At 43.9% G+C, this 27,490-nt stretch overlaps 4 protein-coding genes across 9 annotated transcripts; 2 read left to right on the forward strand and 2 right to left on the reverse strand.

Annotated features, from left to right (window-relative positions):
* Nucleotides 1-1,447: 1,447 nt before the first annotated feature.
* On the forward strand, nucleotides 1,448-3,040 carry ankrd34c (ankyrin repeat domain 34C). The gene has a single exon (XM_084671934.1). The coding sequence runs from the start codon at nucleotides 1,448-1,450 to the stop codon at nucleotides 3,038-3,040; it is 1,593 nt and encodes a 530-aa protein (XP_084528060.1).
* A 156-nt stretch (nucleotides 3,041-3,196) lies between these two features.
* On the reverse strand, nucleotides 3,197-7,643 carry LOC146258569 (retinol dehydrogenase 12-like). 5 transcript variants are annotated; one of them, XM_084671939.1, is made up of 8 exons: nucleotides 5,987-6,744; nucleotides 5,723-5,863; nucleotides 5,392-5,583; nucleotides 5,128-5,289; nucleotides 4,868-4,984; nucleotides 4,471-4,675; nucleotides 4,244-4,325; nucleotides 3,197-3,521 (listed from the first exon to the last, which is right to left on the reverse strand). In XM_084671939.1, exons 1-8 carry the CDS (start codon nucleotides 6,057-6,059, stop codon nucleotides 3,426-3,428), a joined length of 1,068 nt encoding a protein of 355 aa, XP_084528065.1. In that variant the 5' UTR covers nucleotides 6,060-6,744; the 3' UTR covers nucleotides 3,197-3,425. The 5 variants fall into 5 exon arrangements, with proteins under 5 accessions (XP_084528065.1, XP_084528064.1, XP_084528062.1 ...); XM_084671938.1 differs by lacking the exon at nucleotides 3,197-3,521 and adding an exon at nucleotides 7,088-7,643 and having other exon boundaries at nucleotides 3,541-4,325; nucleotides 5,987-6,183; XM_084671936.1 differs by lacking the exon at nucleotides 3,197-3,521 and having other exon boundaries at nucleotides 3,541-4,325; nucleotides 5,987-6,183; nucleotides 6,289-6,479.
* Nucleotides 7,644-11,145: 3,502 nt separating this feature from the next.
* On the forward strand, nucleotides 11,146-20,265 carry idh2 (isocitrate dehydrogenase (NADP(+)) 2). Its single transcript, XM_084671370.1, has 11 exons — nucleotides 11,146-11,324; nucleotides 14,724-14,815; nucleotides 15,423-15,588; nucleotides 16,021-16,181; nucleotides 16,271-16,414; nucleotides 16,919-17,055; nucleotides 17,175-17,326; nucleotides 17,415-17,527; nucleotides 19,370-19,467; nucleotides 19,583-19,675; nucleotides 19,858-20,265. The coding sequence occupies exons 1-11, from the start codon at nucleotides 11,213-11,215 to the stop codon at nucleotides 19,940-19,942; spliced, it is 1,353 nt and encodes a 450-aa protein (XP_084527496.1). The 5' UTR covers nucleotides 11,146-11,212; the 3' UTR covers nucleotides 19,943-20,265.
* Nucleotides 20,266-20,317: 52 nt separating this feature from the next.
* On the reverse strand, nucleotides 20,318-27,221 carry znf710a (zinc finger protein 710a). 2 transcript variants are annotated; one of them, XM_084671368.1, is made up of 5 exons: nucleotides 27,144-27,221; nucleotides 23,839-25,332; nucleotides 22,885-23,076; nucleotides 22,619-22,793; nucleotides 20,318-22,151 (listed from the first exon to the last, which is right to left on the reverse strand). In XM_084671368.1, the coding sequence occupies exons 1-5, from the start codon at nucleotides 27,186-27,188 to the stop codon at nucleotides 21,985-21,987; spliced, it is 2,073 nt and encodes a 690-aa protein (XP_084527494.1). In that variant the 5' UTR covers nucleotides 27,189-27,221; the 3' UTR covers nucleotides 20,318-21,984. The 2 variants fall into 2 exon arrangements, with proteins under 2 accessions (XP_084527494.1, XP_084527493.1); XM_084671367.1 differs by having other exon boundaries at nucleotides 23,809-25,332.
* Between the last annotated feature and the right edge of the window lie 269 nt (nucleotides 27,222-27,490).

The following is a 27,490-nucleotide window of genomic DNA, read 5'->3' on the forward strand; positions in this document are numbered from 1 at the left end:
AGCTCACCATAGCGCAAGAGATGTATAAGCCGATGATAAACTAGGACAGACAAATTGGAGCTCCGAATGAAACATGGAAATATACTAAAGAACTACACGGGGGAAACATTTATTTCCATTCTTTATGATACATCAGGGTTGCTAATAACAAAACCTTGGGGCACCTTTGAACATGACAAACCTGCCCTCTGATCAGGTAAGACACGCAAACTCATTGAAAAACTCTTTGATATAATTTATATGATCATGTATATTTAATAAATGTAACATATTTGAAAACATGTATTCACACTAAGTAATTAATGGAACACTAATTAAGGTTCCATGTTACAGAATTCACAGCCTCCTTCTTCAACATAAGCTTCAAATAAATAAGATTATTGGACTAGTATGTGTGATTATATGAATGCCTTGATAATAATTACCATGCTGTGCTCTCTGCTATTAGTAGCGATTTTGCAACGACGAAAGGCAATGGTTGATGGTGCGCGTCGCAAGTTGTCCAATTTGAGCACCATGGACAGCGACTGGGTGGAGCGAAAGCGCACAGACCTCGTAGCCTTGCCCTTCTCCGATTTTGTTGACACCATCAAATTACAAACCCATAAAAACCTCATATACCTTAAGTGTGTTTTTACCACTGTTTTAGTTTCTCTGCCAGCAAGTAAAATCTACGCGTTGGTTAATGTGATTTATTTTCTAGCTGGTCACAGTTGGGTCATCCACCAAGGGCAATATCTACAAATATGGAACACTTGGATTAAGACTTGATTATCAAAGAAGAAACCAGCAAAGTGTGACTTACTCCAACCAATATAATCTGCATTCTGATTATATATTATCTTAATATTATCTGATATTTCAAAAAAAAAAGCCTTCACTATTATAGCCTGTCTTCTGTGTTTGTTTTACATAAATTTACATACCTGATTTCCAGTAAACAACAGTACAGTTAATCTACACCATTCCAGTCCCTAAATAACAGGATAGTAATCAAAGCAAAATCATTTTGTGTCATTGTTTTACAAGAAAGTTCCGTTAACTGAGAATGAAAAGTTAGATGCCTTGGGTCCTGCCTATTGTTATTTACCTCTTCATTCAAATCCTTCACCACAGAGATAAAAACGTAAGGCGACTTAATCATCGTAGCGACTTCATACTTCTCATCAAAGACCCAACCACTGTGTAAAAAACAAGTTTGCTGCGCACAGGCTGCCACCTAGTGGCAAATTGTACAAACACCTAAAGTCTCTGTTTCCTTGTGGCAGTGACGAGTTGGCGATTACTGATGAATTAATGAGAGGGACAAACAATATGTAGACAGAGTAAGGTTGTTGACATGTGATTGGCAGTGAGTAAACTGTGTGATGTAATGATTTTGTTCTCAGGGCTGGAGGTTTTGACTGCCTTTTAATACTGACGGATATATCTGTGGTTGTCCGGGGCAATGGCAGACATCCTGGAGCTGCGAACAGACGGGAATTCTCTCCTGAAGGCGGTATGGCTCCGACGCCTGAGACTCACCAGGCTCCTGCTGGAGGGGGGCGCATACATCAACGAGAGCAACGAACGCGGAGAGACCCCACTTATGGTGGCCTGTATGTCAAAACACAGCGACCAGCAAAGCGTGAGTAAGGCAAAGTTGGTCAATTACCTGTTGGACAACAAAGCGGACCCCAATATACAGGACAAGGCGGGCAGGACAGCTCTGATGCATGCCTGCATCCAGAGAGCGGGACACGAGGTAGTCGCCCATCTACTAACAAACGGGGCGGACCCCAGCCTGGAGGACAGGAGTGGGGCGTCTGCTCTTGTCTATGCTATCAACGCAGATGATAAGGAGACCCTCAAGCATCTTCTGGACGCATGCAAAGCAAAGGGTAAAGAGGTCATCATCATCACCACCGACAAGTCACCATCAGGGACCAAAACCACCAAACAGTACCTCAACGTGCCCCCCTCCCCAGAGCTGGACGAGCGCGGCACCCCCACGTTCTGCACCTCTCCCTCTGATATTGACCTGAGAGCCTCCTCCACACCTACCTTGCCTGAGCAGCAAAATACTATCTTCAGTTTTCAGACAAAATTGAAAACAGCCTCTAGCACAGCCGCAAAGCTTCCCAACGGGCCCACCTCACCCGCCCGACGCCCGGCCAACCCCAAACGGGCGCGCCTGCCCCAGCTGAAGCGCCTGCAGTCCGAGCCCTGGGGGCTGATTGCTCCATCCGTTCTTGCAGCCGCGGCTCACGAGGAGAGCAAAAGGTCCCCCTCGGATGAGGACGTCGTCACAGGCATCAATGGACTGTCTCTGTCCAAGAGGTCAACTCTGTCTAGACAAAACAGCGTAGATGGCAAGGAGGGGCTTTTCCCTCTGGTCAGCGACCAGCCCACCAAGATGACTTCTTCATTGTCGGTCCCTCCCACTTCCAAAGGGGCGTATGAGCGCTCTTTGAGCCAGCACCAGCCCCTGGCACGACGCAGCACAATCCCAACCGAGCATGACGGCAGTAACACTGGTGGACCTGCTAGTCTGAGAGACACGGTCCACAGAAGAAGACTGGGCACTGATCACTATGACTCCGACTCACAGTTGTATTCTGACTCTGGCATAGTAGACTCTCCAAAAGTTCCCTTGGAGCGGAGAAAACTCAACACGTCTCCTCTGGCCCTGCTGACCAGCTCCAGGGAGTCTCTGGACAGCAACACGAGCACCTCCTCTCCCAGCACAGCCCGCCGCCGCGCCCCTGGCCTCCTGGAAAGGCGGGGCTCAGGGACTCTGCTGCTGGACTACATTTCCCATACCCGTCCTGGCCACCTGCCCCCTCTCAACGTGAACCCTAACCCTCCCATCCCTGACATTGGGTCCAGCAGCAAGCCCTCATCTCCTCTGGCTACAGGATTCAGATCAATAGCTCCAGTAGCACCAACCTCACCAAAGAGAGGCAACCTCCAGACCAAGAAGAAACTTATTAGAAGGCACTCTATGCAAGTGGAGCAAATGAAACAACTTTCTACTTTTGAGGAAGTGGCCCAGCAGTGATAGCACTCTGTGTTTATGTGTTGCATTTATGCCTGAGTTTTCTGATCCTGATGGCAAAATTCAATTTGAAATGATTATGGATGTTGTTTAATTATCAATCATTTACCACCAATTCAGATTTAAACTGAGCAATACATCATGAAATATCAGAAACCATTATTTGAATTTTCCATATTTTAGAAACAGATTATTAATTTATTTTTCATGAAGAAAATGAACACCATAACAAATAAGTCTAAATATAATCATCAGGATCTGGCCCATTCCTCTTTGTTAATTCATTAACACCTGCAGTATGTGGAAGACAGACAGATGGCTCCTTTGTAGCCAGCAGGCCCTCTGGCTGTGCATACTGTATGTCATTAGTACAACATGGAAAATGGACTTAGTAGAGAAAGGAAAATGTCCTTGTCTTTTGTATGTGCTGTAGCTTGAGTAAGACATTGGTTTTGACTGTTCGTAGCAAACTTGTAAACAGTGCCTTCAGGAAAAGAGAAACATAGGGAATATAGAAGTTGTATTTAGCATTCATAGTCATTCATTATGCAACCAAAAGGTGTAGTGTTTCAGTGCTGATGGTTAAATGCCCATTATGATCAAAGCTATACACAAACCATGTAGTACCTAATGAGTATACACAAAACATGTCTGAATGGTAAGCCTTAAGTAACAGATAGCAAGTACAGTTTTATGAAACAGGACCTTTGAATGTTGAGATTAAAATTAAAAGAAAAATATATTGTTGCTTCGAAGGTTAAAACCTTTTGTACAGTAAAATAAAGCACATGTAGTTCAGTATGATGTATTCCCGTTCCATGACAGAACAGCGTAATTCTTGTTCAATACAAACTTCAATACAGACATTGGTGATCTTTGTCAGTTAGAATAGCATTTTACACTTTATGGCAATCAAGCAAAGTTAAGGTTAATATTGCTTCCATGTAATTTAACTGTGAGACATTTCTTCTGTCTAAAAGGCTCATGATTAACATAATATGATGCATAGTATTTTTGTATGTAGTTCGCTGTATATTCTGAATAAATGTCTAAAACATTTATCAGATACGTCCTACTTCTTGAACACAAGAACAAGGTAAAAGCAATGTACTTAGGATAATATGAGCTGACTATATTGACATTTGATCGGGTGACTGCTCTATTGACTATGCTGGGGTCCCTCCCCATTCATCATAGCAGACCAACCATGGAAGCACTCAACTCCCACAGCTTCTTAGCAGCTTCATCATCCTGGCCTTGTGGGGCCACTGCTTTAGGGACACAGTCACTACAGCCCGAAGAAAAAGAAGAAGTTTTCAGTGATACTGACAACATACTGTAGACCTACGAAAACAATATTTTAAAATGATTCCACTTGGGAATGTCAACGTCATACATACAAAAGTAAGGACCACAGATTTATGGTGTCTGACCTGTAGTAGAGTCCACTCTGGTTGTTCAGGCTCTCCTCTATGGCACAGTAGATGGAGGTCTGGGCTCCCTCCGTTGGGGACTTGATCAGCAGCATGAGAGGCTGGAACACCACTCTCTTCCACAGTGGCATGGTGGGCCAGAAGTGCCGGCCCAGTTCAGTGCGGATGACGCCCGGGTGGAGGCAGTAGGTGGTGACTCCGGTGCCTGTATGCAGGAGATATCATGCCCCTTTTCTGTGAATCGCAAGTTATTTCAAATCCCAAACTGGGTTCAAACTTGGTCTATGGAAAAGTATCACACAATTGTTCAGTTGGGTAGACATGATTTAAGTTTCAGTTATCATGCATGCCTGTCACCAGCGACTACATAACTAGATTTAGATTAGATTGAAATTACCTTTAAGTCGTTTTGCCAGCTCCCTTGTGAAGAGAACATTTGCCAGTTTACTTTGCCGGTAGCTTTTCCAGGGACTATAATCCTTATCTAAATTTATGTCATCAAAATGGATTTCACCTGTCAAAAATAAAGTTGCAGTGTATGATCTCGAGAATAATATTATAATATATATAATGGATCTTTAAATTCCTGTTGGCTAATCACAAACACATTCTGTTCCAACTGTACAACGACACAGCAAATAAGACAAAAGACAATACCTTTCTGGTGAGCTAAACTGGAGACATTGACAATGCGACTTGGAGCTGATTTCTTTAGAAGATCCAAAAGGCAGTTTGTCATCAAGAAGTGGCCCAAGTGATTCACACCAAACTGCATCTCAAAGCCATCTTCAGTTTGCCATTTTGGACAACTCATGACACCTGTAAACAAAACCACCAAACCAAAGTAACAGTTATAAGTCACAATTGAAAATGTTTCAGTTGATGTGGTATTTTACTTATTAGGTCTTAAAGAGTTTTCACCTGCGTTGTTGATGAGAATATCGAGTCTTTCTTCACTTGCTAGGATGTCTTCGGCTAGCTGTCGCACTGACTGCAGTGATGCCAAGTCCAACTTTTTGACAATCACATTCCTGTTCCCACTCCTCTGCCTAATGTCTTCTGCAGCTTGGTTTGCTCTTGTCATGTCTCTGCAAGCCAGAATGACCCTTGCCCCTATGGTACAAAAATCACAGTGAGCCCAGCAATTTTAAAACGTATTCAGATGCTTGTTGCTAGTGCCAGAGAATGTTTAATAGGGAGGGAGACAGGGAGACAGGGAGACAGGGAGCCTGTCTACTCTGCTAGTGCTCACCCCTGCTAGCCAAATCAACTGCTGTTTCTTTGCCAATGCCCGTGTTGGCTCCAGTGATCAGGACAGTCTTCCCATCCAGTCGAGCTTTGCTCCGACACACCCCACCTGACATCCATCTTCGGACAGCAAATAGTCCCACTCCTGTCAGCGAATACTCACACGTTTATATAGTTGGAGATTTGTAGGCTACAACCCCTACCAAACATTCTATTTGTCATATCTTCAATCTATATCTGTCCAAAAATAACAATAATATAAGCTTACCTGTAATTGTCACTAGAGCAATCGTTTTGGGATATCGTCCAACAAAGATCTTCAAAGATTTCGCGTACTCCATAGCTTTAAAATTCGATTCTCTGTAGATGCAGATGATTCACTGGCCGCGTACAGTACGTTGTTGCTTCATCGAATGAATAAATCCCTTCTCACAATCTCTCAGAGTAGGAGAAGCAGTAACTTTACTGTACGACCAAGAAACAACGCGACTTGTTACACAACTTGTACACACAGACTATACTCGTCCAATGTCACTTAACGCAGTAGGCTTCCGCTGAGGTCAAACCCACCAGAATATTGCAATCCTGTCGCAGTCTCTTACGTCACCAACTAGCCTAGTTGCTTGGTGAGATTTTTTGTCGATAAAGAAGGTGAAAAGTCACTTAATCGAGAGACAAAGTAAAAAAGATCTCACCAGAAGTCACTTGTATTGGCTCGCTGAAATGTCACTATCACGTGATGACGTCATATTTTGCGTCAATAGGTGTGTTCGACTTCATCAGAGCCTGTTTAAAGGTGACATGACATGCTGTTTTTGGATGCTTTTATATAGGCCTTAGTTGTCCCCTAATACTGTATCTGAAGTCTCTTTCCCGAAATTCAGCCATGGTGCAGAATTATAGCCACTACAATAGTTCCACAATCAGCTTTCCTCAGAACGCGCTGTTTCTGTGTCTGTAGCTTTAAATGCTAATGAGGAGGAGAGGGGCGGCAACATGCGCTAATGTTTACAGGATGTATCGCAATGACTCGTTGCCCTCGTTGCTGTAAAATGCCTCGAATTTAGCCATTCTCATCTGATCACTCTGGTTTGCAGAGGTGCACACTCAGTCATTTCAATGTGGAGAAAGCCGGATATTGCGAGCCATAACACCAACAGCAGAACGGTTATCCAAATAACAAAGAAGTGTACAACACTCGCTACAGCGTTTGTATTCACACACACACTTGATGCCATTTATCTTTACGTTAGCAACAGTAACTCAGCTGTTAGCTGCAGAGCTAATGTTACAGCCACATTCTAAGGGTAGCAAGCTAGGTAACCATATACAGTAAAGAAACCAAATTATATAGTGTTAGTTAACTTACTTGTCCAAGGTTTGTAGCTTGACCAAGGAGATTTAGTGATGATCCAGAATTTAATTTCACCAAGGCCAGCTTTGAGTTGGCTCAAGTTGAGGAAATGTTTGGAGCAGACATACAACACTTTGGGAAGTTGTGTCGGCGCATTTCCAGCGAAAATACAATTAAGATAGGGGTTGTGCAGAGGCTCGGATGAAGGAACAGAAAAAAAGATGTGTGCTTGCATTTGTATATCCAAGCACTGAGCAACTGTTATGCTTCGTTTGTTTGCTTGCCATGATGTCTCTCTCCAGGAAAAACCGATATCGCACTCGCCCTTGCACGGTGGTAGCTCAGTTTCTCATGGGCGGGCTAGATGATCTGGTCGGGCAAAGCAGAGAGAGGGGAGGTAACCTTCCCCCTATCTACGTCACTAGGGGGAGATTTTCAAACAGCGCAATTGAGCCTTCATTTTGTCAAAGGCGGAGAAGAACACGCAGGGCTTGGTTTACACTTATCGAAAATTCTAGCCACTGGGGGACCAAAGGCAGGCTAGGGGAACTCATATTAATGTTAAATAACCTTATAAAATGAAGTTTTCATGTCATGTCACCTTTAAGGAGAGCCAGAGAATGTCTAATATAGAGAGAACTGCCACTCTCGGGAAACTTCCGGGTTCTGAACTGGTTGAAATTCCATGTGAGGGCGCTAACGAGCGAGTGCAGAATGAATGGAGGTCTATGGAGCGGTACCCCTCAAAATCCACTTTTCTCAGGATATAATTTTTTGTCCAGTAATTTGAATTCTGAATTCGAAAGGGAAGGCCCAAAAAATACACACTGCCGGGTTTTAGATTTTTTGAAAGTCGCCTTTCTGTTCTAAAAAGCTTTTGAAAATGTCATTGACGTCATACACATCGTACGACCAGAGCTACTGCTTGACGGCAAGCTCTGGTCACTTACTTTTTTCTCTCAGGGCATGACAACACAGCTGACAGGTTAGGCTCTCCCCTGTCAATACACACGATACAATACACACGAATTCGGTACAATGGGGTTTAATAGGGAGTGGCAAGGCTCTCCTTAAACAGGTTCTGGGAGAGCCTTGCCACTCCCTATTAAGCCCCATTGTACCGAATTTGGCTGCAGTTCCACCAGAGTTCCACTGGGAGTGATGATCGCGAGCGAGTGCATGTTGAATGGGAGTCTATGGAACTAAACGGCTAACGGCTCTTTCGCCTGATTTTCGTTGAGAAATCTCAGATTTGATTGTAGTTTTTACATGTTCAACATGAATTATAGGTCGAAAGTTGAATGAACGAGTATTTATGTCCTTTTGATTTCTTACAGGGTGAGTCGTTGTTGCCCATAACACGCTAGCATTCTGCTAATGAATGCTGATTGGTTAGTGAAGGACTGATACGACCAGAGTTCCCGCTTGATGGCATCCGAAGCGGAATCAGAATGTCAGAGCATTAGCAACATTAGCAACAACATTAGCAAGCCAAAACTCTTTCTAGCATGTGTATTGACAGGGAGAGCCTAACCTGTCAGCTGTGTTGTCGATGCCCTGAGAGAAAAAAGTAAGTGACCAGAGCTTGCCGTAAAGCAGTAGCTCTGGTCGTACGATGTGTATGACGTCAATTACATTTTCAAAAGCTTTTTAGAACAGAAAGGTGACTTTAAAACAATCTAACAGCCAGCAGTGTGTATTTTTGTTTGCCTCCCCTTTCGAATTCAGAATTCAAATTACTAGACAAAAAATTATATCCTGAGAAAAGTGGATTATGAGGGGTACCGCTCCATAGACCTCCATTCATTCTGCACTCGCTCGTTAGCGCCCTCACATGGAACTTCAACCAGTTCAGAACCCGAAGTTTCGCGAGAGTGGCAGTTTATGGCGAGCGGAAAGGGACATGGATTATGGCGAGCGGAAAGGGACATGGATAACCTGCCTAAGGACACTGTCGTTTGACATCTACTTCTGGATAAATTGCAACGTCGTCAGACCTATTTATGGATTACGTACTTGTGGATAACGTCGTCGCCATACTTTTACCTACATTTTAGAGTCAATTTATAGCTATAAAGTTTTTGCCAGTTCATCATTTTCGAGCTTTTAACACTAAGCAAAGGCATTGTCAGAAGATGACTTTAGTCGTAGCCCGACATTAAAAACATTTTATAGTCGGATGCCTGATCGCGTTGTTGTACCCAGTCAAAGGAATAAACACACAGGAACATCATGAACATTCAATTGTCTAGCCTCAGACATTATCTGACTTCATGCAGCTACGGCGGCGCCGACAGACGGCTGCAGCCATAGATATATAAGGTTGCAGCTGGCTGACTTGAAGGAAGCTGAGAACGCCATCAAGTCAGCCGGGCTGCAAGCGGCTGCAGGCGACGCCGGCGTTGCATGAAGTTGAATACGCCTAATGTTTAGATCTGTGGATGTACTACAATTAAAGTAGTGTCCATCCCTCTTAATAGTTAAAACTATAGTTTGGCTTTTAATCAAATTAATTTCATAATGAAGTTATGCAACATTTTTTAATAGATTTTCGTGGTGGTAAGTTATGTGTAGATATTCGTGCAGAGGCAATCTATATATTTTTTTTGGCTAGCAAGGCAATATAGGCCTACTACATAGGGTTGTTGAATGGTCACCTGGCCAACTATAGCGAAATGTTTTGATCTCCTAAAATCCCACAATAAGCAATTTCTCCAAACTTCATCCAATAGAGGGCACTGTACAACCACTCGAATTATTAAATGCAGTTGGAGTTTTATTCCAGAAGATGGCATTGTGAACAATTGGTTTAAAAGTCGCTTGAGGCGAATAGGCTATGTTTATCAAGATTGGAACTTACCAAAAACCTTAGGTGATGAAACTACTAGTCTCTCTAAAAGTGCTTATTCACGTTATAAATTAGTATGCACTTCTAGAGGAACAAACTATTTAAATTTGGACAGAATATAATTCTGGACCTGCTTTAAATTGATCCTTTGAAGAGGGATTTTAATGTGTCACCACCGTCACATCACCATCACATGCTCTTGCTACAGACGACAGTTTAGCACAGAGAAAAGTAAACCGTTGGTCAAAGGTCTAAGATACAGTTGTGACCTCTGACCTCAAATTCTGCTGGTTGACACTTGAGATTGTGAGCTATTGGGGTCTGTCACTAAATTGCATTCCAGACTGTGGGGGAAACCGAATTTACACTTCCAATTATTCATATTAAGACGTAGCCTTTAACCTGACAAATTCTGTCAAAAGAAAAATTACATAAAAGGTGGGATATTTGTCCATATTCTGCAAACTACAGCCAATTTACATTCCATATAATTGTATGAAAATGTATAATACTGTATAATACTGTATAATACTGCACAGTGTCATTTAAATCAGAGAAAAGGCCTACATGTAAATGGTTGAGTGATATTATCTGCAAAAGCTAAATCCTGGGTTTATTTCGATGAAAAAGTCTGTGCACTACTGATGACCTTTAATGTCTGACTTCTCACATCATAAAGACTTGGGAGGTGACCTGCCTGGTCTGGGCTGAGGCCTGTTGGCTCACCTCCAAGCTTCACTCTCACATGACTGCGCACTTCCCATTCTTTCTCCCAGTATGGTATCCCTCCCCAGCTAAAATTAGAGCCAGTCAGTAGAAAAAGTAATGTGAGATGAATATTTAAGCAGTTTAGCAATTCCTTTTTTACTTTATAATAAATCAGTTTTTCAATAAAGTTGGTAGTTACTTTAACGTAGCCTATTTCTGCTTCTGTGCACAATTCCTATTTCATATCATTAAACTTAAAGATCAATGACCTCGGCAATCTCATAATGGCGTTTGTATAGGAAATAGGAAAAGTCATAAAAGTAGGCTAATTTACCACCGAATGGACATTATACTCTTTCAACTTTGCAAAAGAAATGACACTCTCCCGACCTTTCTATCGAGTCAAGCGCGCTTGGCCAGTGTAATAGCCGAGTCCCTCCTCTGATTTTTGACGTAACTTTGAGCCCGTTAAGGGGGGCGGGGGAGGTGCTGTGTAGGCCTATATTGCATTGCTTGGTGCACCATATCGCTCCTTTACGCTTTTAGGTTTATCGGATATCAACTGCAACTGATTTGGGCAAGACATGGCTGGATACTTGAAGGTCCTCAGCTCTTTCTCAAGGTCTGCAGTTACTCTTTCCAAAAACCCTGCAGTGCTCGCACCAGCGACCATCCAGAGTTTGCAACAGAGGAACTGTAAGTTTCAGCAATCCATATGCTGACTTGGAGCACAGGTTCAGTTTGTTTATACTGCTTTAGCCTTAAAGCAAGTAAACGCACCATAAAATGTCATGCTTGATGAAGATAACTCAGAATATTAAATATTGCTGAGTATAACTAGCAGCATTAAGAAAGTTAGATAGGCCTACTTTTCACGCACTTAAAATGTACATTGCTAAATGTTTGTTGTTTGTAAACAGATTATAGCAATTGTGAGGTTCTACCAGCGACAGGACTAGATGTAGCAAACTAACGGTAATTAGCCTACTTCTTCAGGCAACTCAGAAACACTGATGGTGATGTGGTAGCTAACAAGCTAGGCAGCTAGTAGTAGGGTATACCGAGCGAAGAGTCTTTGTCTCCCACAATTTTACGGCATCCATACACAAACGTATTAATAAATCCATAACGTTTCCCTTCGTTCGTTTTAAACTTGCAAAGCACGACCATCGGTAATTTGATTGGGAATGTGCAACTAACAAAAATACCAAAAAGTATGAATGTCTGACTTGACCAACAGTAAACGCTAAGATCATCATGGAAAACAAGCAACATCCCCCAGTTTTCAAGCCGAAACAGTTCACACTTTTGTGGTGCATTTAAAGCAGTTTTTTGATGGTAAACTGATAATGTAACTTTTCCAAGGTCAGTTCGGAGACTGACTCGCTGAAATGACGAGACTGTGACTTCGACAACAATGGCCGCCACAAGTGTTAGCTTTTTCAGATTGTAGGCCATTCTGACTGCTGATTTGCGATCCAATCTTTGTGTTTTTCTATACATCTCTATAGTGTTGAAACGGCAATGCACTGATGTTTTAATACTAATAAGCCTAATGTTAAGACTGTGGAAAGACTCTCAAATATTAGCATTTTTTGCAGAAATGCATGATCTGCTCAACTTATAATACTTTATCGATCAGGGGAAGTGCAATTCCTAGCTTTGGTCAGATATCTGCGTTATCCCAAAGAGCACTCGCCCTCTATGCAACTTTGAGCCCTCTGACAGCTGAAGGGCACCTTGTTCACAGAGTTGCCTCATGGAAAACTCAGCACAGGGCTATTTCAGAATTGTGATGTGCCAATAATATGAAAGTCACCTCACTCACTTGTGTGTTTGGTACCATCCAGTTGGGTATCTGTGAGCCTTAACAGGCTCTGAACAGATTAAAGGCTTTGCTACTGTTAAAACAACCCACTGTCTATCCATTTGGACTTGATATCATTTTGTAGTTTAATGGTCCATGTAGTTGAAAAACAAAGCCACACACTGTAACCTCAAGTGTTGCTTTGAAGACCAACAAAATGCTCCCTATTTAGGAATAATACAAATGAATGACTTGTGAACTGGTGTCCCACTGCGTTGTTTGTCTTGTGCAGCAATTTAACAAGTTGTTCATGAATGGTGAATTGGAAGGTTTGTATTCTCTTATTCCAGTCATACTGGATGCTCTTTTTTTAATTGTCGGTAATTACAGCTTTTAATACATCCCAGTGAATAGTTGGGTGTAGATTTTAATGGAGATTATGTATTGATGAAATGTCCTATTATTACCTTCCAGCATAATTTCTTCTGTAAATGTACTGCTCTTCACAAGTTTGTTTAGAGAAGTAGGCTTATTTTACTCAAAGGTAGTCCACTGTACAATTTGTCTTTATGAAGTCCATAAATGAAGAGACTAGGCAGAAAATTTGATCAGGTTTAATGTTATAGATCTCCCAAAAGGATCGTCTGGAGCTGTGTACTATATCTGATGACCTTTTTAAAAGCAAAGTAAACATAATCTGTGACTGCTGAGCATAGTTGAATGTTGCACACCTTTCAGACCAATAACTAGGGGTTTCCTCTTGTTCTGAGTGGGTCCCATTTATACTAAACCCAGGACATGGGTAATTGGTTCTCTGTTGATGCCTCTCAAGTTGAGCTAAGTTTTTTTTTACCAGCTACACCTTGTTAGTGAGTGAGAGGGTCAATCGATGCATCTCGCCTGTTTTTGAGATGAATATTCAGTTGAGCGAGCAAGCAGGTAAAAAAAACAAACAATAAAAACTTAAGACTTGCTATAGGCATTTTCTTTATGTTAACTGAGTACCTGACAGGAACTTAAAATGTCCAACTGACAGGTTAAACTGTATGAAAAAAGTATGAATACAAAAGTCCTCACACTTTGCTGATATGTTTTCAATGCAGGTCTGGAATTTAGTTTGTTGTTAGAACTAGGGTTACATAATACTATGAAGCCAACCCCCATCCCCTCATTGGTGAATCTCTTGCCTATTCAGATCTAGGGTATTCTGTGATTCAACCAAATAATCTGCTTTACCCATGATGCACAGCGTGGCACAAGTGGGTCATGCAGAATGGCAGAAAGGAGGGGGAACATGTCTCATTTTGTCCACACTTCAGTGTCAGTGTGTATACTGCATACCTCGAGTCTGCTCAAAACACTGGCTTTTTTCCCCTGGTACATTTTCTAACAAAGGGCAGTGTTTTCTTATCTCTGCTTGCAAACACTACATATTGTGAAAACTGCTGCTCAACACCTGCATTTGGAAAGGCTAGGGTGATAGTCCTCTGACATGGTCCAGTCAGGACTTTATAGAGTTCAGCAACTGTCTGTTTTCACAGGTGTTGCCAAGGCCCTAGCGCTCAAGTTACAGATTAGCTAAAATGTCTGCTCATGCCACGTGTATCCTTGTTCTGTAGGTTATACCATGAAGCATGCAGATCAGATTTAGATGGGCGCAGTTGGCAGTCTTATGAGTCTGGATCATAATTCTCCTTATTGCCGCCATTTTGTTTGGCCTCCGAAATATAAACACTTTTTGTATGTTAGCAGTGGGAGCATTGGCAAGAACATCCAACTAGTCACCGGATTCTGTTCCACCTCCCCTGAATTCCCGTTCAGGATGGTCCATTGAAGCGGAGTAGAGTGGCATCTCAGTCAAATCATTTGAGAATGTCTTTGTGGCCATGTTTCATCATGAAACATTCCAGTGTGAAGACAGTAGTGTGGTATTTGTGCCAGAGGTCACATAGAGCATCATCACACCTATACCCTTTATTTAGGGTTTGTAACTGTGCATTTGTAATGCAGTCTATTCATGGAGCTTTTTCCAGTTGTTTTTATTGTAGGTGTTTGACCATCAGAGACTCTGCTAGTGCTAGTTATTTTTACCTCGTGCAGTCCCACAATGTAGCCGCTAACCAAAATGTTATATGGCACTTCATGGTTGTTAGCCATGATTTTAATTTGTTTTAGACTTCTTTGTACCCCAAATAAGCCATACTATTATTTCGGACTTTCCTTTTCACTGCTGTGTAAGGCATGGGTGGCAGGATTGCAAACTTATGTGTTGTTTTGGTTGTGAACAGATGCAGACAAGCGTATCAAGGTGTCCCAGCCAGTGGTGGAGATGGACGGAGATGAGATGACCAGGATCATCTGGGAGTTCATCAAAGAGAAGGTGCTAACCCTGGGGTCCAGTGTTGGAACACGCAGACATGAGTGTCTATCCTCCCCCGAAGCAGAAAGACAGACCACTGCTATTTGACTGTTCTATTTTTATAGCACTGACTGACATGGAGAGTGTGAGTGTGTGTGAGAGGGAGAGAGAGAGAGAGTGTGCTGGTAGATCATGTCTGTGATGCGGGGGAGGGGTTAGCAAGGTTTCACTCACTCACTGGCTGATTGCCTCTGAGGAGAGCAGATGGTGTGTTGGCGCTGGTTTAAAGCATGGAAAATCATGGTCGCAACTGTTGTGGTATTTACATCAATATTTAATAATATGTAACAAGAAATGTTTGTGGAACCTTTTTTGTACATTTAGAATTTGAGGGGGGGGGGGGGGGCGGGGTTTAAATAACATTGGTGATATGGTATGTTTTGATGCTCAGACTGGCATTCATTTCAGTGGCGTTTGATTATAAGTCACTCGCATACCAGTCAAATGTAAACTGTATGGTATTGTGTTAGTGCTGAAGCTACCTAGGAAGGACATTATTCCATTGACAAGGGCAACACATTGAAATTTTTAGGAGGCGATCACTCATCTGTGTGTTCTTGACCTGTAGCTCATCCTGTCCAACGTGGATGTGGAGTTGAAGTACTATGACCTGGGTCTTCCATACCGTGACCAGACTGATGACCAAGTCACCATTGACTCTGCCATTGCCACTAAGAAATACCACGTAGCAGTCAAGTGTGCCACTATTACCCCTGATGAAGACAGGGTTGTAGGTATTTGATGGCATGACATCAGACATTGACAAGTCAGTTTGTGAAGCAGTGGAATAATAATAACAATAAAGGTAATCAATCTGATTCAATGAATCAGATCAGATGAGATGAATGTCAGAATTAGAGTAGGTCTACATTAAATACAGGGTACATTTATTGATTAAACCATGTACTAGTTATATAACTGATCAGACCAAATACTGGCTCTGTGAAGTAATTATCAAACAATCTATGTTAGAAAAAAAGGAAATGTCTCATTTTAGTAAATGTTAAACTAACTTTAATAAAGTTATTATTGGTTCCTTTCGGAGATAAAACATAGTTACTTCAGACATAAGACATGGTTACTATGAAGGGTAATCGCTCTTGAGACCCTGTTCCTGTAATTGTTGAGTGTAGATGTTTGTTCTGATAACTTGTGTTTTCCACCAGAATTTAGCCTGAAGAAGATGTGGAAGAGCCCTAACGGAACCATCAGAAACATTCTGGGCGGCACCGTCTTCCGTGAGCCAATCATCTGCAAGAACATTCCCAGGCTTGTTCCCGGTTGGACACAGCCCATCACCATTGGCAGACATGCTTTTGGTGATCAGGTCCGATCAGTTATCTTTGAATTGCAGAAACACTTGCAATTGAAAGGATTTATGTTTATTTTTGACGTTGTGTATGGTTTGTCTTACAGTACAGAGCAACAGACTTTGTTGTGGACCAACCAGGCAAGTTCAAGATGATCTTCTCTCCTGCTGATGGCAGCACAGGCAAGGAGTGGGAAGTGTTTGACTTCCCTGCTGGTGGCTGTGGAATGGGAATGTACAACACAGATGAGGTGAGTTATACAAACAGGTTAAAGAAGGTATTGATTGCTTTATTTAGAGAAATCGCTATTTTTATATAAAACGAATATCATTACGCCTTATTTCTTATTCTTAGTGGAAAAAAAATGCAACATTCTAAATGGGTTACTGTGAGTTTGCAGCCTCACCGTGCATTGGTCCACCGTTTCTGAAACCCATGCTGTTAGCCATGGAGTAACCTCCCATGAACTTGATTTCAAGCTGTTTGTTGACTATCCAGAACACCGGTTTGTTTGGTTTTACGTCAAACGTCAGTTGCAGTGGACTTTCAGCTTGTCAAGGGGGAAATGAAAGTGTGAAGTACTTCTGGATGTCCCAGGGGTAAGGGAGGTGGGGGGAGGTTTGTGTGTGTGTGTGTGTGGGGGGGGGGGTCGGTACTAATCAGAACAATAGCGAGACGGTTTTTAACCTCTGAATGGATTGTTTGACCTCAACCTGTCATGATTCTTGCTGTCATGCTCTTTTTGTTGCCTTAGTCTATTACAGGCTTTGCTCACAGCTGCTTCCAGTATGCTATTGGTAAGAAGTGGCCTCTCTACTTGAGCACCAAGAACACTATTCTGAAGGCCTACGATGGCCGCTTCAAGGACATCTTCCAGGATGTTTTTGAGAAGTGAGTCTTCTTTTTTTCTTTTTCAAGCTTTATACGTTTTTTTGTAAAAACGTATAAAGCTTGGTCTCAAACAAGCATGATACCCCACAGTACTGTTCCATGTCCTCCTGTGCCAACAGGAACTACAAACCCGAGTTTGACAACCTGAAGATCTGGTACGAGCACAGGCTTATTGACGACATGGTGGCCCAGGTGCTAAAGTCCACTGGAGCCTTTGTGTGGGCCTGCAAGAACTACGACGGAGACGTCCAGTCTGACATCCTGGCTCAAGGTGAGACATGCAAACTCACACCCAGCCACATGGCTAACATGTTTATATGTTTGACTTTGGGTGGGTGACCTTCCGTTGTGCTTCAAAGGCTTCGGCTCTCTGGGACTGATGACCTCAGTGCTGGTGTGTCCTGATGGCAAGACCATTGAGGCAGAGGCAGCCCATGGAACCGTGACCAGACACTACCGCGAGCACCAGAAGGTTTGGCTCATTCAGTTGTTGTTTTTTAGGTCCCATGACCATTTAAAAAAAGTCTTAATCTTTTAATCAACATTACTCATTAACTCAACATGTTACATGTCAGTCTGAGTCCGTTCACAGTAGGGCTGTCAAAATTGCTCAAAATGACGTTCGAATATTTCCTTAAAAAAAACATATTCGAATTTCTGGTTGCGCATTAGGTACGTCAATAACAGGACAAGTTAATACAACGAAACATAACTACTTGTATACTGTAGGTAGGCCTAATTTATTTAAGTAAAAAAAAAAAAAAAAAGACAAATTACCTGCACAAAAATAAGTAAATGAACTAATGGCCAAGACCGCTGACCTTGGCCTCTCGATCGCGCACACGCAGCTTTTTCTCTCTCTCTCCTGCACCGTCGCGCTCTCTGCGCATAGCGGTGTAAAATGAACGACAACAATAAACAAATGCTGAGTTCTGATCAAGAGTTTTGTGTGGGTAATTTAAGGTCGTGATTCTTGTCCCAAATATGGCAGGCTTCATTCAGTGATTGAAACAAATATTGATTACATTAAAGTTTTACAGTGTAGAACCGACATGATTGAACGCTCCGAGCGAGCTGTGCTGTGGTAAACATGGAGATGTACGGCCGAATCCCAATACTCCCCCTTCCCCTTAATTTACCCCTAGCCCTTGGCCCTCGAAACTAAGGGGGTAAGGGCTACATAGCCCTAAGAAATGGGACGCCACTTGGTTACAGTTACGTCATTTAGCACGTATCGATATATCCAAAGCAAGTAGTGTTATGCACTGTTATTAAACGAAATTCGCTGCTAATGGAGTTGACTTCAAACTGTAGACATGCTAGTCAAAGAAATGCGGGACTGTTGTGCAATTCAGCACTGTAACATTAGCGTACCAAACTAGCGATTTTTAGAAACGTTTCAATTAGGAAAATGTATATGACTGACTGTAGGCCTATATAACACAAAACAAGACTGTCATAATTTTTTTATGAATTATTTAAGCCGAAAATATTACATTTAGCGGACTCTGGATGATCTGGCCGCAATTGTTGCTGGTCGCGCAGTTTTCACACAGCCATAGGTTTCAAGTAAGCTCCCGACCTCACTTGGTTTTAAGGGGTGTATACCCCTTCGTCTTAGCCCTTCCCCTAGCTCAAAAAGAGTATTGGGACACCACTAGCTCTCACGGGAACGCGCAAAACTAAGGGTAAGGGGGAGGATTGGAATTCGGCCGTAGCCTCAAGTTGCTAGTTGTTGAATGGTAAGCTAACTCTAGCTTACATAGTTTACACACTACTTTAGCTGTTGGCTCAACAAGTTTACCATCAATTGACCAAAATCCGAAATATTTCCGGACATCACTCTTTAGATTTTTGGGGATTACAATCACTCTCTCTGCTGCAGTCAAGCTGGGTTTTCCACTTTCTGCCATCTTCCATGCAAGTCAACTGTCAGCAGTGACGCTCAGGCGCGCGCGCGCCCACCCGCAAAGCAGACAGACGCGCTGCCGCTGCGGTTGTTTTTTATTTTTATATTTTTTTTTTACATTCGAATAGTGATTTTCACATTTGAAATTCGTTTTTTTTTACCACTATTAGAATGTTCGTTGACAGCCCTAGTTCAGTGACTTGCAAATGGTCTACTTGTTAGTTGTGCATGAAGAGTGCCATCTAGTGGTGTAAGTGACAACGTTGCTATGGTGATCTCATGGTGGAATCATTTTCTTGTTTGTGATTTATGCCTTACCTCAAAGGGTTAAGATTAAAGGGGGGGGGGGGGAGTATATTTTAAAGTGCACACATGTAAACTCCTCCACACTACCTCTGTCTGTAGGGAAGGCCGACCAGCACCAACCCCATCGCCAGCATCTTCGCCTGGACCAGAGGGCTGGAGCACAGGGGAAAGCTTGATGGGAACCCAGACCTGATCAAGTATTAAAATCACTACATTTTAATCTGCATATGTTTAATTTCAATAATGGATGCTAACGCTGGGTTTGATTGCCAACACCAAATTCTACTTGACACCAAAACGTATGACCCACAGGTTCTCCCAGACTTTGGAGAGAGTGTGTGTCGAGACTGTAGAAAGTGGCGTCATGACTAAAGACCTCGCTGGCTGCATCCACGGCCTGGCCAAGTAAGCTCATCATCATAACGTATACAACCGATTCATTTTTTACTACAATCCCATTTTGTCGCAGGGATTCTATATATCCAGGAGGGGTGGTTGGGTGGCCGGGACAGACAACTAGATGACTGAGCAGCCCGTAGATATGCATATTATGGATTAATTGGTATCATTCTGTCTTTCCTTTGCAGTTGCAAACTGAACGAGCATTACGTCAACACCACTGACTTCCTGGATGCCATCAAGAACAACCTGGACAAAGCTCTCGGCAAGTGAAGGATTCAAGAAGTACAGCAGCTTGAAAGTGACATTGTCATTTAATGTTTTTGTACCTCATTTGTAACTTAATAGGTCAAGAAATCCACACACATACTGTCAAAGGAAGAAGTACTGTGTAGAGAATGATGTACTGTGCCCTTACTGTAGGTTCCTGCACCGTCTTGAGCTATTATAGCTAATGACTCCTTCTCCTTTTGCCATGTCCTCACCTCCGACGTTCTATTTTTGTATTGTGAAGTACTATCAAATACTGTACCATAAGTTGGGAGTGATGGCCATGTAAAAAATACTTGCTAATAAATCTGCCTGGTTTAATCCTTTGAATGTGTTCAGACTCCAAACTTCTCAGACCATAAAGAAAATGCAAATGTGTAAAGGTAAATAAATTTATTATTTTACAGTATTGTCTGATACACAACATTTTACATACAGCTCTATTGACAGCATATCCACATCAATGTGTAACAATACAGAAAGCCATTCAAATTTCAAGATGGTTTTAGTCCCCCTTTGTTTCAGCATTACAACAGTGATGGAATGAACACAGACACTGGAGAATTCACAAATTAGCATGTTGGATAATAAATGCACTATATCAACATTGTAGGATACCTTGTTTGCAGGTTATACATTTGAAAGCCTAAGCACTGGGAAAAGAAATATATTGTGAATATCCCAAATCATTTTCTGCTGGGTCCATGGCCCTGTCACATGTTGGGAGGTTGTCGTTCATCACTTTGGACCAGCGTGGAGCGTGATGGATGGCGTGCTCTCACAGACACACAGGGGCACTTAATATTTCTGTCCAAAGTTTTGGGGACAATTCCTTTTGAGATTCATCCATGAAAACCCAAACTGCAATAAGCATGCAGAGTTTACATTGTTCTTGAAAAATGTTCCAGTCTGTCCCATTGAAGCCTGGGCAGGACATGAATTGTGAAGTTTTTAGAAAAAGCTGCAGCAGGCTGCTCTGGAATAATCTTTTGGAAACATCTGAGGGTGAAGAGAAGAAACCCTAAATGTAATTACATGAGGTCTGCTATTGGGCCACATTAAATCAAAACGTTCCAGTTTTGCTGGAGACAAGATCAAGAAGAGGGCCACAAGGATTGCTACCACCTTGGGCCGGAGCATTGCGACTGAATTATATATTCTTTGGTACAGTGGCTGCAATAACAAGACAGCTGAATTGCAATCCTTGTGGTGAGTTATATTTTGCACCTTCCTGTTGGGTTTTGGATAGTAAAATTGCCTTCTCCAACTGGTGATCACTGATACACTTGTTCCCTGCCAATGCAGGAACTTCAGATCAATTTGTTCACAAACTCATTCAGTGCCAAACAGAGGAATGAACAGTTTTTTCAGTGCCATTCATCAATCATAGTACAGAATCAGACAGTTTTAATCATTTGAGGAATATACTCAAGTAAAATTAAATATAAACAAATCCTATGTAAGTAGTTTTTAGAGTCAATGAGATGTAGCTCTAACTAGTCACAGTATGAATCTGATACAGAGAGGAAATTGTTTGCCTGGAATTATGACACCTGCTGGAACTGAGGCTTTGGTAAATTACATGAACGGAGTAAACCCGCTCACTTTTGTGTCCACAGCCTTCAATACATTACTAATAAGCCAGCCGACTTTCTTAAAAGTGATGGAGATCTAAGTAAGTGCATTAGATCATATTAAATCTATATGCATTTCCCAAGAATGTGCTTTGCTGAGTACAGCTCTTGGGGTGTGTTGTATAGTCCCCAGTGTTGACATTGTGAAACTGCAAATTTGACTAAATAATAATGTTTCAGTAGATTCACAAAGTTGTTGTCGTAAATACAAAGGAGGGTTGGGAGGGCAGTGTACAAACTTTAGAACACGAGAATAGAGATTCCAGTGCATATAAATGTGTGTATCCTGCCATGTTAACCCAATGCCCTTACAGAAAGTAAAAGCCCATTGTGCCTAGGTCAGTAGGAGTTTATGGCGCTACCCTTTTATTAGTTCACACTTTTATGCAATTTGTAGACTCTTTAAATAATTCATGCAGTGTTGTACCGCCCTGCACCCTTTCCATAGCTGCTGTAATACTCAATTTCAGACAGTTTAGCGATGTCTGGCGTATTGTTGCTTGCCAGGTTCTCTCGCTCGCTGAATTCAAAGCTCTCCTCCTCGTAGTCTTCCTGACCCTCCATGTCTGCAGGGGTTTCTGAGGAAGGAAACACAGGGACAGAAAATATGAGCCCACCCTGTCCTCTGACACACACACAAACACACCACCGCTACCACTGACACCCAGTCTCATTAAAGACAGCAGAGGGCTCCTCCTCCGTGGCCTCCATATCACTCTCCACTGATAGAGACAGGCATGTCTAATCCAGGCACTGCTATATTTACTAAACACACGGGGAAGGAGTGCCTAAGAAAGCACCAAAACACTTGGCCAGCAGATTACAGTACATGCTGAGTCAAAGTGCATTAGGGACTGGCTAAGTGACAATTAATACAACATAGCTGTCAAGGGAATATGCAAATGTGTGGTGGGAGGCACGTCTTGTGATGCTCTGTCTAGTATTGCCGGAAGAAAAAGCGTATCAAGGACTAAGAATGAAATACATTCTTTATGATTGACTGGGTAGAGAGGTGTATAGAGAGTTCTAGAATAGAAATAGCTACCTTGTTCCTCTATGGAGGCGTCCAGTATGCCGTGTTTAACCTTCATGTGTCGGCTCAGGTTGCCCTTCAGGTTGAACTTGCTGGTGCAGTAAGGACACTTGAAGGGCTTGCTGCCAGCATGGAGGTGCATGTGGCCCAGGAGGTTGTACATTCGGTTGAAAGACTTCCCGCACACCTGGAGGGAACCAAGAGGACAACACAGGTCAACCCCCACCACTCTGTCACAGCAGGACCCAAGGAAAGTTCTAGCGGGGTTGGCGGCTTACCTTGCATTTGAAGGGCTTGACGGGCAGGTGGACGATCATGTGCGTCTTGAGGGTTTGCTTCTGGACGAAGGTCTTGAAGCAGACGTGGCACTGGAAGGGCCTGATACTGGTGTGGATGAGCATGTGCCTCTTCAGGTTGGCAGAGAGGGTGAACTCGCGGGCGCACACGTCACATTTGAACTCCTTCATGCCCTGGGGGAACAAAGTCAGCCCCCATTTGAATTCACCTCGGTCTAAGGAAGCATTTTGAGTCGTCACAGGTTGCTTCAAAAATGATCCACAAACTCTGCAAACTTTGCAAACACTAACGACAGAAATCTGGAAAACCTCCTCTACGGTGTGTTGTTGGACTCTTACACACTGGCTCCACCATGTGTTGGCTCTATGAGAGAGACGCTGTCTAACTATCATATTTAAACGTGAACACAGACCGACATTTGATGTGAACACTTCATCTCACTGAGACAACAAATCACAGTGGAGTGAATAGATTAAACCCAACAGAAAACAGTAAAGCTGTAAGGCCAATGTGTATTTACCATGGCTAATCTGACACTTGAATTGAGACCAGGGCTCTAGGACTGGGATTAACCGGCAGTCATAAATGGAAGTATCTGTTGCCATACACACATGGGTGACACACCTTACAACACAAAGCACATGCACTCAGGGTGAACCTAACACAAAGACACAAGGACTTTGAAGTCTATGTTTGAGTAGCGACAGGTTTTGTCTGGATACAAGGTCAAATTTTCAACTAGAGTAAACTGTGAACAATTATTTTGAGACTGGTCGTTCTTTAGGTCTAACAATCTTTGGCTGTGCTTTGACCTGGTCTGACTTTGGCTTGCTCTAACGTTTGTCTCGAACGCAGTCAGGGAAAGGTATAATATCATGGTTTGAGAACCAGTGGGGTTCAAGTACCTGGAGCTCGGGAGCCTGCACGGTCAGTACCTTGTGAGTGAGGGCGTGCTGTCGGAGGTGGTGGATCTGAACAAACTCCATGCCGCACTCTGGGCACACGTAGGGCCGCACATTCTGATGCTTCATCAGGTGGTTCTGCAGCTGGCTGCGATAGGCGAATGACTTGTGGCACTCGGGGCACTGAAAGGTGGCGGGCCCCTGGTGGCTGGTCTGGTGGCGCTTGAGGTGGGCGTACGTGGGGAACTCCATGCCGCACTGCGAGCAGACGTGGCAGTGACCGTTCTCGTGCTTGCTCTCATGCGTGCGCAGCTCGCTGGGGTAGGCGAAGCCGCGGCCGCAGAAGCGGCAGCTGTAGGGCTTGACGTCCGAGTGCTGCAGCATGTGCCTCTTCAGGTGGCTGGTCTGGGTGAAGGCCTTCTTGCAGACGGTGCACTTGTGGGGCCTGGTGCCTTGGTGGGTGAGCAGGTGGGTCTGGAGGTGGCTGGGCTGCTTGAACAGCTTGCCACAGTGCAGGCACTCGTGGGGCTTGATGCCGTTGTGGCCCAGGATGTGGGTGACCAGGTTGTACTTGGACGTGTATGACTTCTCGCACATGCGACACTTCCAGCGCTTCAAGCCCTCGCCCACGTCCACGCAGTAGGATTCGTCGATCTGCACGTTGATGTCCAGGCGGTCGATCTGCATGCGCCGGGCCAAGTGGCCCTCCGGGTCGGCCCACAGCATGGCCTGGGCCCCCTCCTCGTAGTCCCCCGGCAAGGCCATGTCGGCAGCCTCGTAAGCCACCTCGCTGGACTCGTAGTAGCGACTCATGGGGGGACTCTCGCTGTCCCTACCAGTCTTGAGGTTCAACGCTTCCTCCTCCTCGTCCTCCTCATCCACCGCCAACTCCTGGCCCCCTCGCTCCGCTCTCCTCGTCTCCCTCCTCTCCTCCGGCCGTGAGTCCTTCGGCTGGCTGGATGTCTCCTTGACACACACCGGGCAGCTCCCACAGGCCTGCTCCTCTTTCACGGGCCCCCTGTGGGGGAGGGCTTCCTCCTGTTTGCTCGGGCTGCGGCCGTTCACCATGTGAACGCAGGGAGGAAGGCTGGCCGAGTCCAAACGCTCCCCTTTCACCTGAGGGGTGCGTGGGCTAGGGGGCTTGTGAGAGGGCTCCCCTGGATCCCCTTCCCTCCTGGCCCTCTTGGTCCTCCCTCGGGGCCCAGGCCTCCTCCTCTCACTGCCGTGAGGCTGGCTCTCTTGCTCCCCCCCAGGTTCGGCCAGGTAGTCCCCGTTGGCCCCGATCAGCTGGTCAGCGCATTCGTACTCCACTCCCTCGGGAGGTGCAGGGGGCCCCTCCCTGGGCTCTCCCATGTAGAAGCCATTGGGAGCGATGGTGGCTCCGAAAATCTCGTTTTGAGAGATGAGGCCCAGCACAGCAGCTTGGGCAAGGGACAGCACAACCACAGGGTCTGTCTGGGTCCCTGCGTCCACCTGGCCCTCCATCACCTTGGGGTAACACCGCACCAGACGGCCACTCTCCTCCTCCTGACAGGAAAACAAATCATGGGTCATCATATACGACTTACAAATACCTAAAACAATAATTAAACAAGCAAGTAAACACATGCCACTTTTGTTTGACGATTCTGTAATAAATAAATAAATAGATAAATAGATAAAAAGCTTACAATTTACAAAAACTTTTCTATACATGATACATTTCTTTAATCAAAAGCAGGCAGGGTGGATAAAAAAATTCTACTTTCTAAGTGTGGTTATACTTGAAGTATTTGCACACTTAATGTTATATGCGACTCCTTCCTATTCAACTCCCGATGATAGAAGAAGGTTTTCCAGGGGTAGCCAGCGAGAGCTGCATTCTGACAACGCCTTCCTTCTTTGCTCTGAATCCACCAGAGAACATTAGATTGAGGAGATAAGTCAGATCTCTGCTAGCTAGCGCCCTGCTTCCTTCCTCGACGGGCTGTAGAATAATATGGAACACAGAAAGGGATGCGGGTCCAAACAAGGAAGTGGACTTCCGTGGACTGTCCACAGGACTTCCTGTGGGGTCTGGGGCAGCTCTAGTGACCATGTTGGGCTCATCGCTGGGCCTATCAGCCCCATTCATAAGGAGGAGCATGTCGAACTAAACTCAAACCTAGGAAGGGCATGTGTCCACTAAATGTTTGAAAAGGAAAAACAATGGAATGAGAGTGAAGAACTAGTGAGCTGCATCCTCATGATAAACGAGAGGTAAATAGTGTACCCTTGTGCTTCCAGGTCACTCCACACAAGAAACCTGGCTGAAGGGAAAATTTATGAGGAAGCCAAGACTCCTGTCTCTTCTTTATACACCATAGAGCCTGTGCTTGCCTGCAACCTTTCATAATACAATACTGAGGAGTGAGACAGGGAGCGAGGATGGAGATAGAGGAAAAGGGAGGGAGAGATAGAGGGGGAAAGAAGGGAGGGGTAGGAGTGTGTGTGTGTGCGTATTTGTATGGGGGGGGGAGAATAGACCTGGATGCCCTGATAACCACGTCATTTATAATTACTGCTTTTAAAGTAGTCAGACAGCGACAGACTGTGTATTTGTGAGAAAGAAATACAGAAAGAGTGAGTGTGTATGCGAATGTGTGTGTGTGTGTTTGAGAGTGTATGTGTGTCTGTGAGAGATTGAGTGTGTGTGTGTGTGTGTGCGTGTGTGTGAAAGAGAGGGAGGGAGACAGAAAGAAGGAGAAAGAGATGTGGGCGGGGGAGGAGTGGAGGGAGGGAGAGAGAGAAATGAGATGGAGGGGCTGAAAGATAAAGAAAGAGTGGGGAGGGGAGGGGAGGGGAGGGGAGGGGAGAGATTGAGTGAGCATGTGAGAGAGAAGAGAAGAGAGAGAGAAAGGAAAGGGAGAGGGAGGGGTGTGGGGGAATAGGAGAGACAGAGAGAGACAGAGTGAGTGAGAGAGAGAAAGGAGGGGAAGTAGAAAGGGGGAAGAGGGAAAAAACACGACAAAATGAAAGGCAGACAAAATGAAAGAGAAAGACCAATGAGAGGGACACAGAAAGGTAGGATAGTAATTGCAAGTCCATGGCTTCACATTCAAAGTTGTGTGTGGAAAAAAAACTGTTTTGAACAAAACACCAAACAATTACAAGAAAATACCAGAGGTGTGACCAGACGAGACTAGTTACACGTCTACTCTTATCTGTAAAAGATGTTCTTGCTGCAATACTCTTTTTAACGTGAAAAGTAGTCTTTCTACCTTTACAAAAGAGAGAACAACACCTAAGAATCAGCCAATAAACTACTCTCTTAATTGCAATTGTAAACACAGTCAAGAGTCTTGAGGCAACAAACTCACCACATTGTTCCTGGTGTGATGTTTGAGGTGTTTCAGGGATCTCATCCTTCAGGAGAAATGAGTGGAGTAAAAAAATCCAGCTCCTATTTATATCTGTGGGAGAGTGGGGCGGTCCCACGGCTCATCCTCCTCCTACTGTTGCTGTTATCAGAACTGACTGTGCCTGCCCCCCTCCCCCCGCTGCACCACCCCTTCCACCACAACACACACACACACACACACTATCACCCCATTTCTTTCTCTCTCTCTCTCTCTCTCTCTCTCTCTCTCTCTCTCTCTCTCTCTCCCTCCCCCCTTCCTCTCCCCCTCCCTTCTCGCTCACTTCTCTTTCTCTCTCCTCTGTCTCA

This window comes from Hypomesus nipponensis, chromosome 14 (assembly GCF_054491055.1).
Source record: "Hypomesus nipponensis isolate SF chromosome 14, ASM5449105v1, whole genome shotgun sequence".
Lineage (NCBI taxonomy): Eukaryota > Metazoa > Chordata > Actinopteri > Osmeriformes > Osmeridae > Hypomesus > Hypomesus nipponensis.